General features: G+C 37.3%; 1 protein-coding gene across 3 annotated transcripts in view; it reads right to left on the bottom strand.

Moving 5' to 3' along the window:
* ANO10 (anoctamin 10) overlaps positions 1-26,968 on the bottom strand; it is a 193,500-nt gene that overhangs the window by 131,905 nt on the left and 34,627 nt on the right. For all 3 annotated transcript variants that reach the window (XM_011357368.2, XM_011357369.2, XM_011357367.2), the window contains exons 10-11: positions 22,071-22,262; positions 17,621-17,749 (exon numbers count right to left, since the gene is read on the bottom strand). In XM_011357368.2, coding sequence (XP_011355670.1) covers positions 17,621-17,749; positions 22,071-22,262 — 321 coding nt within the window. The remainder of the gene's footprint in view (positions 1-17,620; positions 17,750-22,070; positions 22,263-26,968) is intronic.

The following is a 26,968-nucleotide window of genomic DNA, read 5'->3' as shown; positions in this document are numbered from 1 at the left end:
TAAGTTTATCTTTTTAAAAATCACCAAATACAAACTTTATGGTTTTTAATGACTCCACTAACTGACATCAACCTTAATTCCTTACTCATTAGAACACTGGAATTCTCAATCGCTCCCACTGTGCTGCTTTCCACTGTCCTTCTACAAATCCTGCTGATTCTTGAAGCACGAAGACTACCTTGTGCCTTTAAAAGCTTCACAGCAGTGGCATACTCCTTTCCATACAACTATCTGAATTTATGTGTGTAACTCACATTCTGAAATGGAGTTTGAAAACAACAAAACAAAACAGCTCACCATTTTTGTTCTTAAGCATGATCAGTGAATTCTCTAATGCCTGAGAACAACAGCTCACCTCATTAATTTCCTCTCATCAGGAACAATGATCAATACAGGCAGCTCCTTTTATGTTGAAAAGGAAGTTTGAGGACTTAAAGAAAAGCCAAAGAAGCCTGCCTATCTTAACAGGTTCCTTTTAGAAAATCTCTGAAAGTTCAATTGTGAAATCTTCCTCGGAGCTTGAAAAGAGCCATTTGCTATATAAAATCAAATTTTAGATTAATTGGCATTAGGTTGTTTCATTCTTAATTACTTTTGAGAAAAATTACTTCTTTCATCTTGTAAACATATCCAAACAAAAGATTTTCCAAAACATGTTCTTCAATAAAATTTTTATATATCTTAAGATTTATTTTTTAATTTATATAGAGTGAAAATCACTCATCTGGGTGTACAGCTCTTTGAATTTTAACAAATGCACTGAGCTATGAAACCATCTCCATAATCAGGATACAAAACAGTTCCCATCCCTCCGCAAAATGCCCTTGTGCTGTACCTTCGTAGTCAAACGCTCACCTCACTCCTAATCCTTGGCAACCTCTCTCAGTAAATTTTAATGTCCAAATTCAGACTGGATGCATATTACAACAATCTACAGGACAAAGCTAACGGAAAGACAATGCAATGACCTCTCCCCACAGTCTCACTCACATGTCTGTCCTAAACCCTCGGTGGAAGAATACCACTGACCTATTGGAAAACTGCTCTTTTCCTTCATGGTTCCTTTTCCACAACTGATCACCATAAAAAATATTAATAAACTGTATTCTTTCTGTTCCAATCCCACCACCATTTTGTTGTGAAATACTCCCTCGCCCTGAGTTCCTTGCGCACCGATGACTACATCGATATGGACTTAATTATGAGCACAGATGGTGCCAATTAGTTTTTACGTGAAGGGTGGAAATGGAGAAGATAATGGAAGCACTACAACTTCCCTGCACATGTCACAGCTGGGGCCGTTGACAGCAGCTTGGGGATAATCGAACCTTTACATTCTACAGTTCATCTTCCACCTTGTGCTCAAGCTGCCAGAGGAAAAACTTGATCTTCAGACTCAGAATAGGCATAGCTTGTAAAATGTTCACGCATTCATATACACACACATACATACACACATGTGTACGTATGTAAACATGGTGTTTATATTCCTTCAGTTGGAAGATAAAGGTTTTTAACTAAAACAGGTAAGAAGTTGTTTTCTAGAAAGTAATCAACTTTCAAAATCTTTTCATGGTTTTTAACATTTTGGGAAAAAGTTCATTTTTAGTAACATTTCTAACACAATGAGATTAGGAATACATTTTATTAATTAGAAAGAAATTATAGTGGTAATACCATTATCTTACATTTATAAGCACCTTGGAGTCTAAGAAACACTCTTACACAGTTTCTAATTCAATCCAGTCTTTGCAACGTGGCACCTGGGGGGACACAAAACAAACTAAAGCCCCTTGCAGCTTCTGAGCTATAAAGTGGGGGAAAGGAGAAGGAACGCAGAAGTAACAACAAAATATCAAAATAACTAGAAAAATTCAAAAATATCAAAATAACTAGAAAAGTTATGAACTGGTCAAATTAATACCCCTTTACTAAATCCAATTAATTTATCAATGTCCATGATGCTAAAAAAAAAAAAAAAAGACATCCAAGTCTGGTCCAATTTTTGTAGGTGTGTTCCCCTCTGTAGTCTATCCCCCCACCCCTAGGCCCTGGCAACCCCTGGTCTATTGTCTATCCCTATAGTTTGCTTTTTCCAAAACTGAAATGGAATCTACAGCATAGAGCCCTTCGAGCCTGGCTTCTTTCACTTAGCCTAACACATCTGTGACTGATCCCTACTGTCACTCGGATCGGCAGTTGATTCTTCGTTATTGCTGAGTGCTGTCCCACTGTACGGGTGCTACACCTTGTTTATCCATTCGCCAGGTGAAGGACATATGGACTGTCTCCAATTTCGGGTGAATATGAATAAAAGGGTACTCTAAATGGCTGCATACAGGTTTTTGTGTGAACCTAAGTTCATTTCTCTTCAGTAGATATCAAGGAATGGAATTTCTGGGTCATACAGTAAGTGAATGTTTAACTTTAAAAGAAGATGCCAAAGTGTTTTCGAAGTGACTGCGCCTCTGTGCGTTCCGTCCAGCCATGTCTGAGAGTTCCAGGTGCTTCACATCCTGACCACCACTCATATTGTCATTTTTTTTTTCTTTTGACCATTCTAATAGGAGTGTAGTGGTATCTCCTTGTGGCTTTAATCTACGTTTTCCTAATGACCAGTGATGCTGAACTGACGTATTATAGCGCCAGTCAATCCTGTGGATTGAAGTATATGGCTGGCCACACCTGACCCAATTTTGGATACAAAATTCCAGGGCAAAAGCAGTGATTCTTGAAATGAGATTTGGCTTAGAGTACTAATAACATTTTCGGTTTGTGGTGGTGTTAACGTAGGAAAAGTTTCCTAAAGTAAACGGGATATTAAGCGGGGTCTAGATGTTGATAAACACGAATTTAAAGGCACTATTTTAATTGAGAGGAAAAAGCGAGGTACTCGGCATGTGGGTGAGGTCTCCTCAGAGAGCAAGAGTATCATTTATTATCTTTGTGTTTCCAGTGTAGACCAGAAACCCAGAAAGCGTATTAAGTGGAAATAAAATAAGTTATGCGACGGCACAGAAGGATAACTTAAAGAACAGGTCTTTAAGAACAATTATTCTGGCAGTTTTGTATTTCTGGCAGAAGAAATAAACCGTAAGGACGTAGGTATAAAGAACTGGGACCTACAGAAACTGAAAAAGAACTGTAGAAACTGAAAAAGCAAGGTGGATTTGAGGCGATGGAAAACAGGTCTTGGCAGACCCCAGCTGGTCTTCTGTACGGATGTAACGGAACAGAGACACCTGGAGGCTGCTGGGACCACTGAGACAGGGAAGGGCAGGGGTGTGGTACAGGGTGGAAGACGGTCGATGCTGTCCGCACGCACAGGGGTCAGGCTCCACACGCACAAACCCATTTCACCCTCTGCACAACCCCATGCGGCAACTACGACCTAGGACGGAGAGGCTTGGAAGTTCGATCTCACAATGATGAATTAATTTCCAACCTGTTCATTTTGACATTATCACTGGAATGGCCAGGTAGAGTTTACATTAGTAAAGGGAAATGAATAATGCAGTTCTGCCTCTGAGCGTGTTAAAAGAGACCATTTTGGAATGAAATGGAAATGGAGTGTAAAATTTCTGCAGTGAGCTGAGCCCTCCATCACTTTCCCCGCCCACTGTCCCTCATCACTCAATTCATGCTGTTCGCTCTCCCTAAGAAAACCCACATGGTCTCCAATTTCACCATTCCCATGCTCACTCCCGCTGGCGGAGCTGCCCCAATGTCCCCCTCTTCCTTCTCAAAAGGGTCCCCTGCCACACAAGGCCTCCCCTCATGTATTCCCCTTGGATTTGATACATCTCAACATTCCATCCAATACTATAAACAGTGGAATTTTCTTATGTTCTGAAACTCTAATTTCGATTTTCTGAAGCAAAACTTGCTTTCCATCTTCGGGAACAAAAATGGACACCAAAATGCTTATCTCCCCATCCTCTGAAGAAATAAAACAGAAAAGCAGAGAAAGGAGGCAAGTTTGGCTTACTGGTTTATGTATCCGAAAGGGAAGTTCACTGTCATGCAGGGAGGAGGTTAGCAGGTAAATCCAGGGGGAAGCCAGTGCACTGAGCGCTGTGTGTGCGTGGAGCGCATGCGCGGGGACCTAACGGGAGATGGCAGAGGGGGCAGGTAACTGACAGAGGCCTTGAAAGCACTGAGAGGAGACCGGAGTAGCAGTCCTCAAAGATGAGTAACCCCAGTCACTTTATTGCCTTTGGATATTTGGTGTATTTACATTTGAATATGGATACACATGATGTTCTGCGATTTCACTTTAAAGAAATTTGAAATTACATGATGTTCTGCGATTTCACTTTAAAGAAATTTGAAATTACGACTTAAGAGTGTAAAGAAACCGTTGAGTTTTCTAATTCTTAATCCTTGACCAATTCTCTTCTGAAAATAGCTCCATTCTGAATACAGACTGATCTCCTTCAGATGTGAGAGACTTGCCTTTCCCTAAACTTTCTAGGCCAAGAAACAAGGTTGAGTTAACCACTGTTGATACCTTAAAAGAATGCAAATGAATTTGTAAAAACTGGATGTCGACAAAGTTATATTTAAATGGACCGTGTACTAACCATCAGTTTGGAGAGCACTGGGTTCTTGAACAATACAAATATTTCCCATTAATTGACAAACTTAAAACCTGGGCCCCTACAGACATATGAAAAGATGCTCAATGTCACTAATCATCAGGGAAATGCAAATTAAAACCACAAGGCGATATCACTTCACATCTGTCAGAATTGCTATTACCAATAAATCAACAAACGACAAGTGCTGGCGAGGATGTGGAGAAAAGGGCACCCTCATGCACTGTTGGTGGGACTGCAAATTGGTACAGCCGCTATGTAAAATGGGGTGGAGGTTCCTCAAAAAATTAAAAATAGAACTACCTTATAACCCAGCAATCCCAATTCTGGATTTATCCAAAGAAATCCAAAACACTAATTCGAAAAGACATGTGCACCCCTGTGTTCACCGCAGCATTATTAACAACAGCCAAGAAATGGAAACAAACTAAGTACCCGTCAATAGACAATTGGATAAAGAAGATGTGGTACATATACATAATAGCCATAAAAAAAAAAAAAATGAACTCTTACCATTTGCAACAACATGGATGGATTTAGAGGGTATAATGCTAAATGAGATAACTCAGAGAGAGAAAGACAAATTCTATATGATTTCACTTGTATGTAAAGAAAAAATCTAAAGAACAAAATAAGCAAAACAGAAACAGACTCATAAATACAGAGAACAAGTTGATGGTTGCCAGATGGGAGAGGGGTTGGGAGAGTGGGTGAAAAATGTGAAAGGATTAAGAAGTACAAATTGGTAGTTACAAAACAGCCACGAGGATGTACAGTACAGCACAGAGAATGTAATTGATAATACTGTAATAAGGAGGTATGGAGCCAGGTAGACACTAGACCAATTGGGGGGAATCACTTCATAAATTATGTAAATGTCTAACCACTATGCTGTACACCTGAAACTAATATAAAATAATATTGACTGTCAGCTGTAATTGAAAAAAAAAATTTTAATGGAAAAAAAATAGCTGGGCCTCCTAATTCCATACTCTCCAAGGACAGAAGAAGCTAATTTAGGTGGCACGCCTGGGATCAGTAATGCCTTAGTTAATCGAAAAAGTTAATTAAAATGAGAAATCATAAAAGATGCATGTTTTTAATATTTTATTTTAGCAAACATTGAAATGTACGTTTACTCAAAACTTTTTTAATGTATGACCAAGGTCCTTTCCTTTGAGTAGGATCCAGTGATGGTGTTTCCCATTGTCTTCCCTGCATAAATAACACGCAAAAGACAAGGTCAATGATTCCCAGGTTTGTTTTCTTTAAAGAAGAGTGAAAACGTAAAGACACTTGTGAAGCAATGTGAAAACAGAATCTGGAAGCTGTCCATATTTTTATGATTTTCCCCTAATCTTTTATAATTGCCTCATCTTTACTCAATCTGATAGAAATTTCTCTTTATGGAGTCTTTCCAAAGATTGTCACAGAAACGGAGGCTCTTCCTGTTTCAGCACACATATTTCATCAGTTTTCATTGCATTTAATTAAATTATGCCAATTACAGTAACAAGAATACCACACATCAACAGATTTGGGAAGAAAATGCCTCTTGGTGAGCACTTAACTCAGTGAGTGAACCCGCTCCCCATAGCCCCCACCCAGCGGGCTGGGAGAGCGATGCCAGTCTGGCTCCTGTCACGAGGGGATGGAGGAGCTGGGTCACCTGGGGAAGGTAAGAAAAGCGGCCTTCTGCTGCACTGTGATTTATCTCTTGGAAGGTACTGTAGGGAGCATCTCTAAAGCCAGGGTTATACCTTAGAAACGCTGGGCTTTAATTATTCCCACGTAATTAAGAGAACACAGCAATGTTGCATTTGGATAAAACTGAAGAGGAGGACAGCCCATAGAAAGACCAGAAAATTACCGGGATTAGCACAGGAATAGAGAAAACCAAAGGAAGAAGAAAAAAACTCAGTTCAATAATTCCATTCAAAAGTACCCTAATCCAAAAGGCAAAAACCTTATTTACTTTCCCCAATGCATGCTCTGACACTGGGAAGTGGTGACCATGAATAGCTGGTTTAGGTTCCTTTCTGGGCAAGTTTTTAAACTGAATTCTTAGAATTTAATTAGGTGAAGAGACTACTATGAGAACAGATATTTTTTTCTAAAACAATAATAACTAACAAATACTGAGTATTTAATCTTGCTAAGCACTACAGTGAGCACACTGAATGCATTTATTCAGTTATCCTCATATCAGGGGTAGGTACTGAACTCATTCAAAGACATATAACTTGTCAAAGGTAGAGCCAGGATTTGAACCCAGAGTCCCTGTTCTTAACTACTGTGATATACTGCCTAATTCAGTTCACTTTGTCTTATAATAATTTTAATATTTTGCCTAAGGGTTTTATTAGTATACTTCCCAAAAGAACATCAAAGTCTTTAATTATAAAGTTGAAGTTAATTCTTAAATAACCACCACTATTTGTTCACTGAAAAAAAAACAAACTGTATGTGACTCATTCATTCGTGAACAAACATTTAACAAGCAATTGTTTGATCACTTGAAAACAAAGAGTTAAAACAATTTAATGGACATTTCTCAGTTACTGAATATTTACTGTGTGCCTATCCTTGCCTACGCTCCCAGGAAGCTAACTCTGGCGGAAGGAACACATGAGCGCTCTGCAGTTTTAGTGCAAATGGCAACCTGCAGGAGGAAGTGCTTGGGGATGTCCAAGGGTGGCATGGCAGCCGGGGAGGCGAAGGGGAAAAGGAGATTGCACAGAATCTGATATTCAACCGAGGCATTTCTTCTGTAAGCCGTGGAGATTCGTGTAAGGGCTGTAGCCAAGGAGAAATAGGATCAGAATTCATCTTGGAACAAGCACTTCGGAAGCAGAGAGCATGAAAACTAGGAGGCTAGGGAGTGTCTGCTGTAAAAGGCCAGGTGAGAACCATGGACTGTGCACTTGAAATAAGTACATTATATGGTAGCTGAATTAAATCTCAATAAAGCTGTTGAAAAAAACAAGTCTAGATGAGAAATGGTGAGAGCCTGAGTTCAAACCATGCCAGTGGTAAAAAGGAAGAGAAACTAAAGAGAGATTCAGAAGTCAGAATCAGCAAGACTTGATGCGTGATGGGTGGGTGGGAGGTCGGGCTGGACTCAGCTGTGGGAATAAGATTGGGAAAAGAGAAGAAAAATAAAGTCATATCATGGATGGAAACAGACATGTAGAAACATACAAACAAGAAACTGTAACACAAAACCAATTTAGTTTCATTATGGAAAATCAAGCCCAGGCAATACGTCAGTGAGCTGACAGAGCCACATGAGCTAACTGCTAAAGGATTAACTCATTAACAGCGGTGGTACTGTGACACCTTTTCACTTTCTCCTCTGCGTAAGACCTAGCGCCCATCACTTCTGCGTACATTACCAACGCCCTCATTTCATACCTGAGGAAACCGAGACACAGGGATTAAGAGGAAGAGCTGAGATTCTAATTTGGCTAACTCCTGACTCTGATACCACGAGTTACTCTTCTGTTGCCACACTGCCTGCTTAACCAATAATGCTGATAATTATAAAGATAAGAAAAGCTTCATTCAGCAATTGCTGACCAGTTAGAATCGCAGCTCATATACCATGCGCTGCAACCAAGTGCCCAGCTCCGTGTTCGGCATTTCACATGCGCGATCTTGTCTATATCTTGCCCTGTAAGAGTGGTAACAAGATCTGCAATTTATTAAGTACCTGCGCAATGCTAGACACCTGTGTCAGGGTTACACATGTGTCATTTCTACTCCTCAGAGCATCCATGCAAAGGAAGCAGCACTGGCCTCAATCTGCATCAAGGAAACAGATTTATAAGACAAGGTGATTGTCCCAGGGCCACTACATACTACGAGGCAGTGCAGGGTTAGACTCTCCCCAGTTTGAAATATCCATGTGTAGATATTATAGATGTAAATATAAATCAGAGACAGAGCAAGCAGATGTGTGGCAAAATGTTCAAAACAGTGACTCCTAACAAAGGGTATAGAGGAATTATCTGTATTGTGCAGCAACTTTTAAGTCTGAAACTATTTTTTTAAAAAACAAAAAAATAAACCCTGTGAGTCAAGGCATAAAAGAACCCTAAGGGCTTGGTCTGTTCTCAGAAGACATCTTTAGTCATTACAAACAGATGAGAACCAATTCCGTTAATAAGCAGCTCTAAAAAAAAAATTACCTAACTTACTTGTTTTAAAAAAAGAAACTGCAATTAAGTGATATTTTTAAAACTACCAATTAACCATGCACGGTGCCGACTGCTTGCTGGTCACTAAGAACTGATGATTAGAAATGCAGTGTAACTTCTGGGGTGAGGAGTTAATTCATTTGCACCTTAGAAAAAGAACAGCTTTTAGTAGGTGAACTGTTAGTATTCAATATGTCTGACTGATACATCTTGCCAAATTTAGAATTAAAATAAAACTGTAAATGCATTAAATGTTAAAATGAAATATTATCAAACATTCAATTTTTAGAGGATTTTAGGACATTTCTATTTTTTAGGTTTTGGAAATCTCCACATAGTCCTGCATTTAAAGTGATTCTTTGCTTGAAATTACGGACTGAATTAAATTTGTCTCAAAAGTGAGGGTGATGATTACTATTTAAGAGAAATTATTTGGATGCTGATTTAATCCTGTGGGCTGGGCTTTATGACACTGACAATATTTGACTATTTTAAAGCTAGAAAATGGCATTTTCATATGGTTCCATCTATTGTTTCATACACTGGTAGGCTATTCTACTCTTGATCAGTCTATAAAGTGAACACGCATTAGAGTACACAGATGTTATAAAGTTATACACCTGAAATTTATAAATGTTATTAACCAATGTTATCCTAATAAATTTAATTTTTTTAAGGTGAAGATATATTAGTTTTAAAAGGCAACACTAGATGGCAGTAAATACACAAAAGTTGTAATACATGACAGTTACTAGCATAAGGTAATGATCATTTTTGCCTTTTACTCGATTTTATGTTGCACTAAATCAAGTTAAAAAAACACTTAAATAATAAAAACATAAATAATAATTACAGTTTCCTGGCTTCAAAATGCGAACCATAAAAGCTATCAAAATTATCAATATCCACAATTTAAATATGAGAACACTACTCTCAACATCAACTTTATAGAATTGTTATGTTTTCTAAGTCTTCTTTTTTAAAAAAATTCTAATCACATAAATGTACTTTAGATGTTAACTTACTTTAGAGGGGAAAAAAACCTTTAAAATAAAATAAACTGCTTTTTACATCAGATGTTAAGTTTACACAAGAATTTACTTTATATATATTTATGGCTTATTTATCATGGCTTTTTGAATTAATGAAATTTCTACTCTTTTAGGGGCCACAAATGAATATAGGAAAGTAAGACATGACATTATTTATTTGATATGCTACTAGCAAACATTTTTTAAAGTCAATAAAAACTAAAACTTTATCCAGACTGCAGGAAAAAAATAGAGAATAAAATATAATTTTAAATTTTACTCCCCTATTTGAAAAGACACTGAAGATCAAAGAGAAAAATCCTATAAACAGAAACATGTTAATTTGATCCACTGATAATTTTGATGAATTTTCTGTAACAGTCTGAATTAGAATTTCAGTATGATTTTTCAAACTTACAAGATAATAAACCAAAAACTTATATTTTCTAATTTATTCATAAACTTTTCACTTTTTGGATTCATTACAAGACCAGATGGCATTCAGCACAGGTCTTAGCAATACTAGAATAAAACTGTCTAATTTACTAATTTTTTGGTTATTTCTAACACTTTCTCTGAGCTTGACTTTGTTCCGATACACAAAATTCTCAATTTAGAAACCAAAGCTAGGGTCCTCTAAAATGTACGAAAGTCAACAAAGGAAAAATAAATCTTTAAATATACTAAAGTGATAGAAAAAGAGAATTTTAATACCACTCTGTGCCAATATAACACAACTTTTGATCAATAGTTTAAAAAAATCAGAAAATAAATAGCTATAGTTACTACAAATACTTTAAAACAAACACACAAGCAAATAGCCAAAACAATCTTGGAAAAGAATAATTAAGTTTGGCATCTTACACTTCCTGATTTCAAAACTTATTACAAAGCTACGGTAATCAAAGCAGTATGGTACTGGCATAAAGATAGATATTAGTTATTACTAGATATTACTCCAAATTCATCAAGCTTTATACATTAAATATGTATAATAGATAGATATTACTCCAAATTCATCAAGCTTTATACATTAAATATGTACAGTTTTTTGTATGTCAATCATACCTTAATAAAATGGTTTTAAAAAAGTATAGATATATAGACCAATGGAATAGAACAAAGAGCCTAGAAATAAACCCTCACATATATGTTCAAATGATTTCCAACAAGGGTGCCAAGATCACTCATCGTGGAAAGGACTGACTTTTGAACAAATGATCTGGGAAGACTGGAGATGGATGGTGGAGATGAATACACAACAATGTGAATGTATTTATCAATGCCACTGCGCAAGACTCTTAAAAACAGTTAAGAGGGTACATTTCATATGATTGTGTTTTTTACCACAATTAAAAATTTTAAAAGAGGCTAAAATGGTGAATTTATGTTACGTACACTGAACCACAATTAAAAACAGAGAAACTGAAAGAGCAGCACACGTGCAGTTATTACAACCTCCTCACACCCCTCACGCTCACCCCTTCCTCTGACTTACTCTGGGTTAGCTCCATATTAGTAATTATCTCCATATTAATTACCATCGATATCATTATAGTTATCTCCTCATAAAAAATACATGCACACCAAAAGAATCACTCTGCTCTTGTATTTAGCCTTGGTAACCAAAGGAAATACTTCATGTTTAGAGGTCTAAGTCTAGGAAGTAATGAAATAATCTAAAACATTGCTGCATTCTGGCTCATGTGGATTAGTTTTAAGAAGAAAAACACCTTTTTTTCTATGTCATGACAGACACCAAATCAGCCCATGGCTGTGCTTTTGTCTCTCATCCTTTAGGTTGTCAGGTACCCCTAACTTAATGCTAGGAGTAGCTCACAATGGGATCAGAATTTGCAGTGACAAGTCTCTGCCAGCATGGAAGAATACCTTTCAAACTGCTCTGAGAAATCAAGGTTAGGTCGCATCCAGGCATTCCTAAAATAAGCTGCAGAGGTCCCAGGACTGCTGCTTTTGGATGAAATTTGTGGATATCTCCTCCAGTGTTATCACAGGCCATTCACTTGGTACATCGTTTATACTGCCTAGTTGCATCTCTTGTAAATGTACTATACGTGTGTGTGTGTGTGTGTGTGTGTGTTAAATATGCATATCTTCTCAACTACATTTAGAAGCAGAGTTCTTGAGGACAAAAATAAAACGACGGCTTTGTCTTCCTTTAGCACCAGATTCAGGATTATACACACCAGCTCTCAATATTGAGTGTAATTTAATTAAAGAATAAACAGATAAACAGGAGGAACACTTGCCACCTTGTGTTCTCTTAGCAAAATTTAGGAAATATTATAAACTAACATGTAGTCATAATTAATACTGAATATGAAGTTATCAAAAAAGGAATAATATCCATTTTTCCTTTTTAAATAAGAAAAACTAAAATGCCCATTTCCTAATAGCTTAATTTATTAGTTTAACATTCATCTAAACAATGAACTGCATACCTACCGTGTTTTACTATTCTAGGGAGTGGTCTTGTTTACTGAGATGAAGAGTGGACATCGACCTGCTCTCATGAAGCTGACAGTTCACAGGAGAGACAGACATTGAATAAATAAACCTACAAGAGGGTGCAAGGCTTCTAAATGGGATAAATGTCACGGAGGAGACAAATACAAGGCATCATGAATCGAACAGAAAGATCTAACCAAGATAGAGGCATCAAAAGGCCTGGGAGCCCAGCGATATCTGAGCTAAATCTAATGAACCAGGCCCAAACAGAGGACTTTGTACGAGCAACGGTCTTATGCTGAAGAGATAAAAAAGGTTAATAAAAAGAAAATGAGGTCTTCTGCTTCTGAAAACAGTAGAAGTACTTTTCACTACTACACCTGCTAAGCACAACTGAAAACCACAGACACCATATATAAAATAAACATAAGAAAACTCTGAAAGGTAGAAAGAAGAAAGCAGACTGACTAGGGACCCGGGACCAAAGAAACAAGATGGGAGTGAGTCCCTAGGGTTTTCTCTTTACTTCATATAGTCCAGATTAAGTGCTGAGGAAACTGGCAACCCAGAAATGAAAATGGGTACACACACACACACACACACACACACACACACACAGCCAAGCGAAGAAAAGCCCAATCTCTCTAGAGAAAGGACAGAAAAAGGGACTGGCTATCTAGCTAGATAGAAAATTTTAGACAAGAACCACTCTGCTACAGCCAAACACCACAGAAATACTGTGGCTCCACCCGCCCCTCAGACCAGCAAATTCCCAAAGGCTCTCGCCAGCCTATAACAAGGAGCCTAATCTCAGCAGAGAACGCCAGGTAGGGAGTCCAGTCTTCCACTCCCGCTGAATGGTAACAAGCATACCCGCCACCTTGTCAGTTGGAAGCTACATACAGAACTTGGACTTCCACCCCCACCTGGCAGTAATGAATTCCCTTTCTGCTCCCTAGTGGGGCTGTGTCACAGGAAGTCTAGTGGAGAGTCAGAACTTTCACTGCCACCAACAGTAGGGAGGCCATCCCCTTTCGTAGTGTCCGCGGAGGCCAGGTGGGAAGCAGTAATGAGTACGTGCACCCCTCCCAGCGAGAGAGGTATCAGTGAGGCTTAGAAAGGGGCCGGAACTCCCACCCTGTGCAGCAGCAATGAAGACCCCCCCTCCAACCAGGTGACAATGGAATTCAAGTGAGGATCCTAGACCTCCACCACCAATTGGCAGTAACAGGGGACACAGCATCCCCCTTATCCTCACACCAGACTGAGTGGTGTCAAAGGAGGCCTGCAAAAACACAAGGTTTAGGTAAGACCCAGAGTCTCATAGCAATACCCAACATGTCCAAGTTTCGATCAAAACCCACTCATCATAACAAGAACCTGAAAAATCTCAACTCGACTGAGGAGATACAATCAGTAGACACCAGTACAAGATAAGACGGATGTTGGAATCATCTGAGAAGGGTTTAAGGCAGCCATGTTATGGACTGAATGTTTGTATCTCCCTCCAATCCATATGATGAAGCATTAGGAGGTGGAGCCTTGGAAGGTAATTAGGTTGAGATAAGGTCAAGACAGTGGATCCCCATGATGGGATTAGTGGCCTTAGAAAAAACACACCAGACAGCAAGACAGTAGCTGTCTGCAAGCCAGGAGGAAGGCTCTTACCAAGAACTGAATCTATCAGCACCTTGATCTTGGACTTCCCAGACTTCAGAACTATGAGAAATACATCATCTTATTTATTAGCAGCCTAAGCTGACTAAGACATAAAAAAGAACCAAATGGAAATTATAGATATGAAATGTAATAACAGAAATTTGTAAAAACTCAGTAGTAAAGTGGAAGTGACATAGGATAGAATTAATGAACTTGAGGACCCAATCTGAACAACAGAGAGAAAACTGAAAAAAAAAAAAAAACTGAACAGAGCCTTAGGGACCTGTACAAAAGACCCAACATTCATATCATCAGAATCCTAGATGGATGGATGGATGGATGGATGGATGGATGGATGGAAGGACAGAAGGAAGGAAGGAAGGAAGGAAGGAAGGAAGGAAGGAAGGAAGGAAGGAAGGAAGGAAAAAAGGGGGCATTTGAAGAAATAATAGCTGAAAATTTCCCAAATTTGGTGAAATAATAAACCTACAGATCTAAGAAGCTGAGCAAATCCCAAACAGAATAAACCCAAATAAATCTACACTAAGACTCACCATAATTAAACTTCTGAAAACTAAAGATAAAGAAAAAAAAAACTTGAAAGCATCCAGAGTAAAGGACACATTATGTACAGAACACCAGTCTGAATGACAGCATATTTCTCCTCTAAAACTATGGAGGCTAGGAAGAAATACCAAAATATTTTTCAATTGCCAAAAGGAAAGAACAATAATTCACAAGTTCTATGTCTAGTGAAACTATCTTTCAAGAATGAAAGAAGAAAAAAAAGGTCTCAAATAAGCAAAAGCTAAGAGAATCTGTCACTAGCAGACTTACCCTTAAAGACAGGCTAAAGGAAGTTCTTCAAACATAATGGATACTGTATTGATTGCCAAGGGCTGCCATCATAAAGTATCATGAACTGGAGGGCTTAAAACACAGAAATTGATAGTCCCACAGTCTGAAGACCAGATGTCTGAAATCGAGGTGTTAGCAGGACCATGCTCCCTCTGAAAAGTGGGCGAGAATCCTTCCTTGGCGCTTCCTGTGTTCTGGTGGTTGATGGCAACCCTTGGTGTTCCTTGGCTTGCAGCTAAAGAGCTTCAGCCTCTACCTCCCTCATCACATGGCACAATTCTCCCCTGTGTTTGTTTGTGTCTCGTCTCTTCTTATAAGGACGCCAGCCATACTGGATTAAGGGTCTACTCTACTCCTGGATCATTTTAACTAATTGCACCTGCGACAACTCCACTTCTGAATAAGGTCACATTCTGAGGTGCTGGGGGTTAGGACTTCAACGTATCTTTTGGGGAGACACAATTCAATCCATAACAGAAATTACAAAAGAAAAGTTTACACACTGTATGATTCCATTTGTAGAACAGTCTCGAAATGACAAAATTATGGAGATGGAGACAGATTCGTGGTTGACAAGGGTTAGGGATGGTGGGTTGAGGGGTAGGTGTGACTATTAGGGGGCAGCAGGGGGGAGATCTTTACGGTGATGGAGATGTGTCTGGGGATGGTAGTTAAATGAATCTATACATGTGATAAAATGGCAAAGAAATACACACACATTGCACCAATGTCAACTCTTGGATTTGACAGCATCTGACAGTTACGTAAGATTGGGACAAATTAGGTGGAGGGTGCATGGGAACTCGGTACTATCTTTTTAACTTTCTCTAAATTATAATTCTTTCAAAATAAAAAGCTTAAATAAAAATTAAAGTCACAATTACAGGGTAATAATTTAAATTTTCTGTGGATAGCCCAAGGCTTTTCCTCATAAGGATTTTTTTGAGACTTAACTCCTGCTGTAGTCTAAGAAACCAGTTTAGATATCAATGGTAAAACAGATGTTTTAATATTATATGAAGAAACAACAAAAAAAAAAACTTGAGAGGAGGCATAAGGGTTAGAACCTAGAAGCAACAACAAAAGTATCCCCTAAAATTTACAGATTAAGTGAATCTGTGAAGATTAGATTAGCAAAACCAGCCTGCAACACTTGCCATCAGCCATCCGCAGGACAGTCCCACGGACCGGGAAATCTCCCAAATGAAGTAAGGAGAACTGGGCCCTAGATAGCTGGTTAAGATGATCACCAATACAAAAGAAGGAGTAGCCTGATCAATGGGAATATACAGAAGACTGGACCAGCCAGAAATCCTGAGAAACTGAAGGCAAAATCGACAAGCGGGCAGTACTGAACTCATCCGGCATTGCTCAGAAGCTGGTGACGGACACCAAGCTCTGTGTCACAACGGCTCTGCTTGGTTTGGGGCAGGGATGGTTTTCGGGTTTTCTGTGTCTCTCAAGACTATTACACTCCTCTTGATCTGGTTCCAAATTTACCAGGAAACCTGATAACCGATTCCACTTTTACTTCAATGCTGGTGGTCACGGTCATTGGAAAAGTATCTCCTTCTGGTAAATTAACTACCTGGCACTCTGGTTGGTCCCTTGTGAGTCTTGTTAGTTTCAAGTGTAAGTCAGTCTCAAAAGCTTAATTAGATTTGGATGTACTGGCAAAGACAAGTTCCTAGATCTGCAAAGTTCAGGGCCACAGCCTGGATCAAGAAGGTACACTCAGCCCGGCCACCTGCTGTCTAAGTGCCTCTGTTCTGTTCTCGCATTTCCACAGGTAATAAACTAGCCTTGCAAATAGCCCTCCAAAAGCCTATCCAATTCATAAAATTCAAAACAGGCCTACTTTTATCTGTCAAAGCCATTCTCTTTCCCCTCCTACTCACGGCTGTCTAAAATCATTCCCCAAAGTGCATATTCTACATATAGCATCGATCGTGGACACTGATTCCTATTAAATATGGTAAAAAAAGCAAATAGAGCAAAGCAGAATATATTTCTTTAGCCACTACTGGAAATGTACAAGTTCAGGATTTCTGGTCAGCCAGGAGTCCTGAGGCCTTAGGTATATGAGTCACCACTGCTCTATAATCCTTCTAAATTTTGCTTTAATAAATTTTTACGACTGTTCTATTTTTAAGTATTGTGCAATATTTTTAAGGTCACAATATTCCTGACAACCATAACCACTAGCAACAAAAAAATTCTTGCAAATTCTTCCATGTGTGATTGGTAAGTGCTTCATTTTCAAGATGTTACAGTAATCCATATTCAGAAATATGATAAAACGAAAACCTAGGACAGCTAGCTTGTACTTTGTGAAATTATGAGTCCTCCTACACATTACAGTACACTTTGGAGTTTTAGAGTGTTTTATGATGAATTCCATACCTGTTGCAAATGAGACTTGAATCATTCTCAAAAAGCATCTCTTAGGATTTATTTGCTTGAGAAAGTAGAAGTGACAGATGCCCAGAATAGATTTTAAAAAACATTAAATCTACAGAATTCTATTTCATATAGGATTTATCTACTCAGCACTGGATGGACCAGCACAATGGCTGGAAAAATCACTTTCCTGTTTGCACCATGGTGACTATTTTTCACACACAGGCGATACCCAGGAACGCACAGCCTCAACCCTCACGTCCTCCCATCACCGGAACCGTTTTGCTTTCTTACTGGTAAATGTTGCTCAATTGCCAGTCACTGAGAGCCAGGGACATCACTGCTTTAGAATAATGAAGCCATCTGATGAAGAAACTATTTAAAACAGGTTTAAATTTTCACTTACCTCTGCTGCTACTACAATCAAAATGAGGTCTGTTTTTGACTCTGGAAAGAGCGCATTCACTTGTGGAGACATTCCAATCAGAGCGCAGTTGGTGACCACAGATATAACACTCATTGTTTCAAAAGCCAACTAAAAGAAAAGAGAACATGAAATTAAACACCGCAATCGCTGCTTCCATATTTCCTCATCCTTTCTCGTATTGTCCAAAATCAAGGAAAAAGCCTTTCTTTAGTTCTAAATATTCCAAGTACATTTTAAACTTTTTTTCTAGAATGCCTTATTTTCTTTAGCTAAAAAAAAAAAAAAATCCTGTTAGGAGGTATTTGAGATACTTTTGCCTTAAATATCCCCAAGCAGTATATTCTACCTTTCCAATAGGAGGTGGCCAGGATGTATTTGGGATACATCCTAGAAGGGTACGCTGCTAAAGTTACTCTACTCATATCTAAAGGGAATCTGAAGTTAGGCCACTAGAGAAAATCACATTTAACACGATTTCAAATAGAACTTATTCTGAGAAATTATCCTTCTACAGATCACACACCACATCTGGTTCAGCTGTACTTGAGGCACTAGTCACAATGGCCTCCCTTTGGCAGCATTTCCCAAGTCGCCTGTAGAACTTCAGAAAAACACAGACGCCAGGCCCCACTGAGACCTATCGAACAGACTCTGATGCGGGGTCCCCTGGAGTGGACCGTGTGGCATGGTGTGACCATTGCTCGCTTTTCTTCCTTCCCCCTTTTCTCTTCCCTTCACTTCCATTTCCTTCCCTTCCTTTCCTTATGTACAACACTACTGAATAACTTACCTACTCATTGCAAGAAATACAATTAGTACTAGAAATACAGATTTTTAAAAAAGCAAAACATGATTGAGCTCAAACTTAATAAAATCTTGTCCAGTGGAGAATTTCTATCATCTTATTTATATTTTAAGAATCCTTTGTGTAATCTGATTATTTTTTCCAGTTTTCTTCACAACAAATCTACTTAGGACTTTCTTTATCTTCTCTTTAAATTGCTTAAAATTTTAATTTGTTTATTATAATTATATTCCCATAGTTCAAAAAATCACACATTTGTCTTTCTCCCCCTTGCCAGCTCCTGTTCTTCCAAGATAATCAGTTATTTTTTTCTTATGTAGCTTTCTAGATACTTTGTATGCAAATACCAGCAAACTTGTATACTTTCTTACTCTCTTCTCAGCATAATACACATTGTCGGTCCCCTTGCTATTGTCACTTAAAATGTCTTGGAGGATATTCTGTGTCATACTCAAAGACTCCCCTCATTCTTTGTCACAACTGCTTAAGTATTTCATCACACAGATGTATCAGAATTTATCTAACCATTGCCTTATTGGTGGGCATTAGTTGTTATTACAAACAACTCTTACTCTTTATCATTATCTTCTTTCTGCTTGTTTTGGGTTTATTTTGTTGTTTCTTGTTTCTTGAGTAGGAGCTTAGATTATTGATTTGAGACTTTTCTTCTTTTCCAGTGTATGCATTCAGCACTGCTGTAGATGTGTCTCACAAATTTTGATATATTTTCATTTTCAATCAGTTCAATGTATCTTTTGATTTCACCTAACATTTTCTCTTTGCTCCATGATTATTTACAAATGTGTTATTTAGTTTTCAAGTGTTTGGGGATGTTTCTGTTATCTGTTATTGATTTCTAGTGTAATTCCATCATGGTCAGAAAATATACTGTGCATGATTCCAATTCTTTAAAAATCATAAAGTTTGTTTTATGTCCCAAGAGATGGTCTATCTCATTGAATGTTCTGTAAGCACTTGAAAAATATATGTGTTGTTGAATACTATGCTCTATAACATCAACAGATTTTGTTATTTGATGGTGTTGGTGAGTTCTTCTATATCCTTGCTGATTTTCTATACAGTGTTCTCTCAGTTGTTTAAAAAGTGATGTTGAAGTCTCCAACAAAACTTGTGGATTTATCTATTTCTCCTTTCAGTTCTATTAAGTTTTTGGTTCACATATTTTAAACTTTGTTTGGTACATACATATTAAGATTACTAAATCTTTTTGGTAATTTGACCCTTTTATCATCACAGAATGTTCCTCTCTGGTAATTTTCTTTGCTCGGAAGTCTACTTTAACTATTAATATAGCCACACCTATTTCCTTTTGATTAGTATTTCCATATATATCTTTGTCTATCCTTTTACTTTCGATCTGCTTATATCATTATATCTGCACTGAGTTTCTTATAGATATATAGTTGGGTTATGTGTTTTAATCCACTCTGCCAACCTCTGTCTTGAACTGGTGACTTCAGACTCTTTGCAGTTAATGTAACTATTGATATGCTAGGACTTAAGCCTGCCATTTCTTTTTCTGTTTGTTCCCTGTTGTTTCATTTATGTTTTCTTTTTCTTGTCTTATTGTGGGTTACCTCAACATTTTTTGGTATTCCATTTTGATTTATGTATGTTTTTGAGTGTATCTTTTGTATAACTTTTTAGTGGTTGCTCTAGGTATGTTTCATATATATACACTATATACATATATTTTATATATGCATACTTTTTTTCGGTTTACTTATGTTGTCATTTATCAGTTCAAGTGAAATACAGAAATCTTACCTTTTACCATTACCTATTTATAATACAATTCTTAGTTTCTTAATATTTTCTCTACATATATTTAGAATCATTAGTGTTTTTGTTTGTTTCAACTATCAAACGTAACTTTAAAGATTCAAAGAGAAGGAAAATCTATTGTATTTACTTGTATTTTTGTTTATCATTGTTTTTTTCTTCCTAATGCTCCCAGATTCCTACATTCAACATTTCCTTAGAGAACTTTAGTCATACTTTTAGGATAGGTCTGTTGACAACAGATGATCCTTTTAGTTTCACTCTGAGAGTGCCTTGATTTCCTCTTCACTCCTGAAGGATATTTTCTCTGAATATAAGATTCTGTATTGCCAGTACTTTTCTTTAAGCACTTGGAAAATACTGTCGTGCTTTCTTCTGGCCTCCGTGGTTTCTAATGAGAAATTGGCTGTAATTCTAATTGTTTTTCCCCTAAAAATGCTATTTCTCTCTTAGTACTTTAAAAATTTTTTTTCTTTGTCTTTAGTTTTCAGATGTTTAATTATGATGTGTTTTGGCACGGACTTCTTTGGGTTTATCCTGTTTAGGATTCGCTTGACTTCTTGAACCTGTAGTTTTAGGTCTCTTGCCAAATCTGAGAAGTTTTGGCCATTATAACGTCAAGTACTTTTTTGGCCCCTCCCTCTTTCTCCTTTCTTTCTGAAACTCCAATCACAGCTGTGTTAGATTTTTTGTTAGGTCACAGATTTCTGAGACTATCTTTACTTTTTCAGTCTATTTTCTCCCTGTTCAGATCAGGGAATTTCTATAGTTCTATTTTCCAGTTCCTGATTCTTTCCTCTATCCCTTCCATTCTGCTACTGCACCCTGCCACTGAGTTTTTATTTCAGTTACTATATTTTCCACTCCAAAAATGTTCATTTGATTCTCCTTTATGGCTTTCATTTCTTTGTTGAAATATTCTAATTCCTTCTATTTTTTCATCTGTCTTAGGTATGTTTATAACTGTATGCTGCAGCATTTTTATCATGGCTACTTTAAAATCTTTGCCTGACATTTCTAATATCTATGTCATCTTGGTGGTGGCATCTGCTGTCTTTTTTTCTTTCAGTTTGGTATCATCCTGATTCTTCATATGACAAGTGATTTTTTAATAGAAACATGAATGTTCTGGGTTCTATAAGACTCTAGATTTTATTTAAACCTTTTGTTTTAGTTGGTTCCTCAGATACCACTGCAGCATGAGAAAGGGGGTCGATATCTTGTTACACGTCCAGGTTCTTCATTTGGACACCACCGACACCCAAGGAAGAGAGTGGGGTGCTGCTTATTGCTGGGCAGTGGTGAGATTTCTGGCTTCCCATTAGACCTGCTGATACCTCCTTTGTTGGGAGAAGTACGAGTGCCTCATTTGTGCTCCCATGTGGCCTCTACTGTCCTGGGTGGTGGTGAAAGTCCTGACTCTCCACTAGGCTTTCTCTGAGACCACCCAGCAGAGACTGAAAAGGGAACCACGTTACTGCCAGGTAGGAGTGAAAGTCCAAGCTCCCCATGTGATCACCACTGACTCTGCACCCAGTGAGTGACGTCCCGGCTGGCCACTCTCCTAGAACACTGTCAAAGTTCTACACCTGAAAGGAGTCATAGAGATTATATTTTACCTCTCTCACCCCGACCCCCAATTTTAAAAATAAGAAAAGTAAGGCCCAGAGAAAGTTATGACTATCTGAAGACACATGGCTAGTTTGTGGCAGAGCAAGGATAAAATCCAGTTTTCCCAAATCAATCTTAGGGCTTTTATTAATCGCAATGCCTCATTTTGCTATTTCTTTTAAAGGAATAATTTTTTTCTCAAATAATTACCTGCCATACTCCAATACTGGCTGAAGGTTCGGAGAATGGACGTTTGAAGACTCTGCACATTTTTAAGGCATCTGAATTAACTTCAGTGAAGTTATTTATCACAGCGAAGGCAGCTGCTAATGGGTAAACACAGGAGAAAAGGCTCACATAACCAAACTGCAGGAACAACTCCAAGTAATCATCGAAGGTACCCTGAAAATGTGAACCACGAGAAAACAGGCATTGTTTTAATGTCATATAATAGGAATAACCTTTTGTAATACTATCCATGGCATCAGCCTTTAACCCTCCTGCAAAAACAATCTCAGAGTTTCTCCCAATTCCTTCTTCTCAACAATAGAATTTACTTAAATTCAAAGGCAATTTTATATTGAGGTCCCTAAAATAAAGAATGAAAAAATGATTTAGTCACTCATCTTGCATCAAATCATTGAATTATTACACTTTTTCTAAGGTAAACGACAGCAAAGCTAAAGATGTTTATTTACCCTTGACCAAGAAAACAATCAATGATGTGGCATCACTGTTAGAAATCTTATATGACGGTCCCCTCACATCATGGGCGCCCCAGTATCTCAGTCCCTAACCCTCCTTTAAAAAACTGATGGTAGTGATGCCAGTGAAAATGGTAGAGTAAGGACCTCCAGAAGCTCACCCCTCCATAAAAGCAACATAACAAAAAGGCAACATTTATCAGAAACAATTTTTTCAGTACTCTGGAAATTAACCAAAGGCTTGCAGCAATCTGGGCAGCATTTAGTTAAGAAAACTAGCTCGATCTTGTGGCATTTTCATTTAGCCTCATCTTCTACTCCCCAGTGCTGCAGCAGCCTTGAAACATAACATGCATCCTCAGTACCAGAGGGAGCAGAGTGGGGCTGGAGGACATGGAAAGCCACATTTCCAAAGGGAAGTCATTATATGACCTGCCTACTGGTTCCCTGTTAGACGCCACCGAAAAGGCTTTTTCTTTGTTCAACCTCACTGAGTCTCTCCCGGTGCTAAAGACTTCTCCCCAGGAATGTCAGATGAATGTTTTAACATCGGCCTGTCCGAAGTGAAGGGTTGCAGCTGGGGCAAACAGTAGATTAGCCAAGGAGCTCAAAGAGAAAAGCTGTGAAATGACCGGTCCACAAGCGTTTTTGAAAAACTCCAACATTCTCCTGGGAATTGAGATGACCAAGCCCATGCACAGGATCATGCATAAGCCTAAGAAAGACTTGAGAAGGCTCTAAGATCTCACCTCTGACCAACGGTGAGGCTCTGCTCAAGCAGAAAGTAAATGCTAACGCAGAATTTTAAACTTTCTGCTTACTGTTGAAGGCGTGCCCTAACACAAAAACGGGGACCTAATAGACATCTACAGAACACTCATCCCAACAATATTTATTCTTCTTAAATCCACATGGAACATTCTGCAGGATAGATGGTATGTTACGCCATAAAACAAATCTCTAGAAATTTAAAAGGCTTAAAAATCATACCAAGTATCTTCTCCAACCACAATGGAATGAAATTTGTAATCAATAATAGAAGGAAATTTGGGAAATTCACATAATATGTAGAAATTGAGCAACGTACTCCTTAAAAAAATAACTCAAAGAGGAAATCAAAAGAAAAAATAGGAAATACTTTTGAGATGAATGAAACTGAAGATATAACATACTAAAACTTATGGGATGCTGTGAAAGCAGTGTTCAGAGGGAAATTATGACTGCAAATGCCTTTGTTAAAAAAGAAAAAAGACCTCAAGATAACTGAAAACTTCACCTTAAGAAGCTAGAAAAAGAAGAGTAAACTAAATCTAAAGTAAGCAGAGGAAATAAATAATAAAGATTATAGTGAAATGTAAAAAAAAAAAAAACAAAGAATAGAAAAACAATAAGAACAATAAAAGCAAAAGTTGTTTTTTTGGAAAAGATCAACAAAATTGACAAATCATTGCCTAGTTTGTGCAAGAAAAAAAAGAGAAAATTCAAATGAAAGAGGGGACATTACTACTAATCTTACAGGGGGTGGAAGTGGGGAGATCTCTAAAAAAAAATACCATAAAAATTGTGTGCCAAGAGTAACATTAAATAACCTTGATGAAATGGGTAAATTCTTAGAATGACACAAACTATCAAAAGTGACACAAGAAGAAATAGAACACCTAAGCAGAACTTAAGTAAAAAGATTAAGTCTGTGATCAAAAACTTCTCACAAAGAAATCCTAGGCCTAGACACCTGCACTGGTGAATTCTATCACTCACTTACAGGAGAATTAAAAACCAATTCTTCCCCAAGTGTTCCAAAAGCAGGAAAACACTTCCCAGCTGATTCCACAAAGCCAGTATAACCTTAATCCAAAACCAACAAAGATATCACAAGAAAAGAAAAATACAGACCAACAACCTCTGAGCAGAGATGGAAAAATCCTCAATAAAATACTAGCAAGCTGGATACGGAAACATATTAAAAAGATTATACACTGTGATCAAGAGAGATTTATCCCAGAATTGTAAGGTTGGTTCAAAATATGAATATCAATCAATGTAATACACTATATTAATAGAATAAAGACTATATTTATATATATACTTTTCATATATATAAACATATACAATCATTTCAATAGACACAAAAACAAAATCCAAAACCTTTTCATGATTTAAAAAAAAAAAAACCTCAACAAACGAGTAACAGAAGGGAGTTTCCTTCACCTGATAAACAGCATCTACGAACACTCACAGCTAACATCAGACTTAATGGGGGAAAACTGAAAGCTTCCCCACAAGAACAGGAAAAGGACTAGGATGTCTGTTCTCAAGTTCTTGTCCTCAAGGTTCTAGTCAGTACGATTAAGCAAGAAAAAAAAAAAAAGAAGAAGAAGAATCCAGAGCAGAAAAGAAGTAAAACTATTTCTATTTGCAGAAGACATGATCTTATATACAAAAATCCCTAAAAACCCCACAAAAAATTATTAGAGCTAATAAACAACTTTAGTAACTTTGCAGGATACAAAATCAATATACAGAAATCAATGGTATTTCTATACAGCGTGAACAATCTGAAAATGAAATTAAGAAATAAATTCTATTTACAATAACAGAAAAAGAACAAAACAGTAATAAATTTAACAAATGGAGTGTAAGATTTATACATTGAAAACTATAAATCACTGCTGAAAGAAATTAAAAAGACCTAAATAAGTGGAAAGACAATCCATGTTCACGGATTAGAAGACTTAATGTTAAGATGGCAATACTCCCCGAAGTGATTCAGTACAATTCTGATCAAAATTCCAGTAGTATTTTTTTTTATAGAAATGATGGACAAGATAATCCTAAAATTCAAACGGAATTGCAAGAAACCCAGAACAGCCAAAGTAATCTTAAAAAAAAAAAAAAGCAAGTCGGAGAAATCACACTTCATGATTTGAAAACCCACTCAAAGCTACAGTAATCAAGACAATGTGGTATTGGCATAGAACAGAAACAAACCCATATGCATACAGTCCTATGGTTTTCAACACGGGCATCAAGATCATTCAATGCAGAAAGAATGGTCTTTTCAACAAATGGTGCTGCAACAACGGGATATCCACGTGCAAAAGAATGAACTGGGACCCCCTCTCTTCACACTATCTACGAACATTAATGTAAAATGGATCAGAGATGTAAGAGCTAAGGCTATAAAATTCTTAGAAGAAAATAGAACAGTAAATATTCCTGACCCTGGATTAGGAATGATTTACTTAGATATGACACGAAAAGCATAAGTAACAAAAAAAGAAAGAAATTGGACTTTATCAAAATTAAAAACATTTGTGCATCAAAGACTACTACTGAGAAAATAAAAAGATAACTTACAGAACAGGAGGAGATACTTGCGAATCATGTATCTGATAAGAAATTTATATTCAGAATATATGAAGAAATCTTATAACTCAATAATAAAAAGACAGGTAATCCAATTAAAAATGGGCAAAGAATATAAATATTTATTTCTCCGAAGAAGAGATACAAATGGCCAAAAAGCAAATGAAAAGATGATAGATATATTTAGGCACTAAGAAAATGCAAATCAAACCCCAGTGAAATTCTACTTCCTACCTACTAGGATGGCTATTATTAAAATAATAAGTATTGGTGAGGACGTAGAAAAAATGGGACACTCATATATAGCTGGTTGAAATGCAGAATTGGTATCACTGCTTTTGAAAACAGTTCCTCAAAAAGTTAAGCATAAAGTTAACATATGACCCAGAATATGGTAATGTATGTTCATACAAAAGCTTGTACACAAATGTTCATAGAAGCATTCATTATTCACAATAGCCAAAAAGTAGAAACAATCTAAATGTCTATCAACTGACAAGTGGATAAACAATTATACTTTATCCATACAACAAAATATTCTTCAACCATGAAAGGGAATGAAGCATTGACACATGCTATGGCATGAATGAACCTTGAAAGCATTATGCTTGTGAAAGAAGCCAGACACAAAAGTCCACATATTATATGATTCATTTATATGAAATGCCCAGAATAGGTAAATCCACAGATAGAACGTAGATTAGAGGCTACCAGACTGGGGGAGGGTGTGACTGCTAATGGTTATTGCATTTGTTTGGGGATGATGAAAATGTCCTGGAATTAGATAGTGGTGATGGCTATACAACCTTGTGAATTTACTAAAAAACAAACAAAAAAACTAAATTGTACATTTAAAAATGAACTTTGTGGTATGCAAATTTTGTCTAAATTTGTTTAAAAAGTAAAGAAAAAAGAAGCTGATAGCAACAAGGAAGCTCCACAGAGACGTAGCAGACGTAGTAGTTACAAAGAAGCCAAAGAAATGAGTTCACAGTAGAAAATAAGGAAACCATAGAAACATGAAGAAATCTCTCTGAA

This window comes from Pteropus vampyrus, unplaced genomic scaffold (genome assembly GCF_000151845.1).
Source record: "Pteropus vampyrus isolate Shadow unplaced genomic scaffold, Pvam_2.0 Scaffold35, whole genome shotgun sequence".
In the NCBI taxonomy this organism is placed as follows: domain Eukaryota; kingdom Metazoa; phylum Chordata; class Mammalia; order Chiroptera; family Pteropodidae; genus Pteropus; species Pteropus vampyrus.
This window is presented reverse-complemented; position numbering and strand designations above follow the sequence as displayed.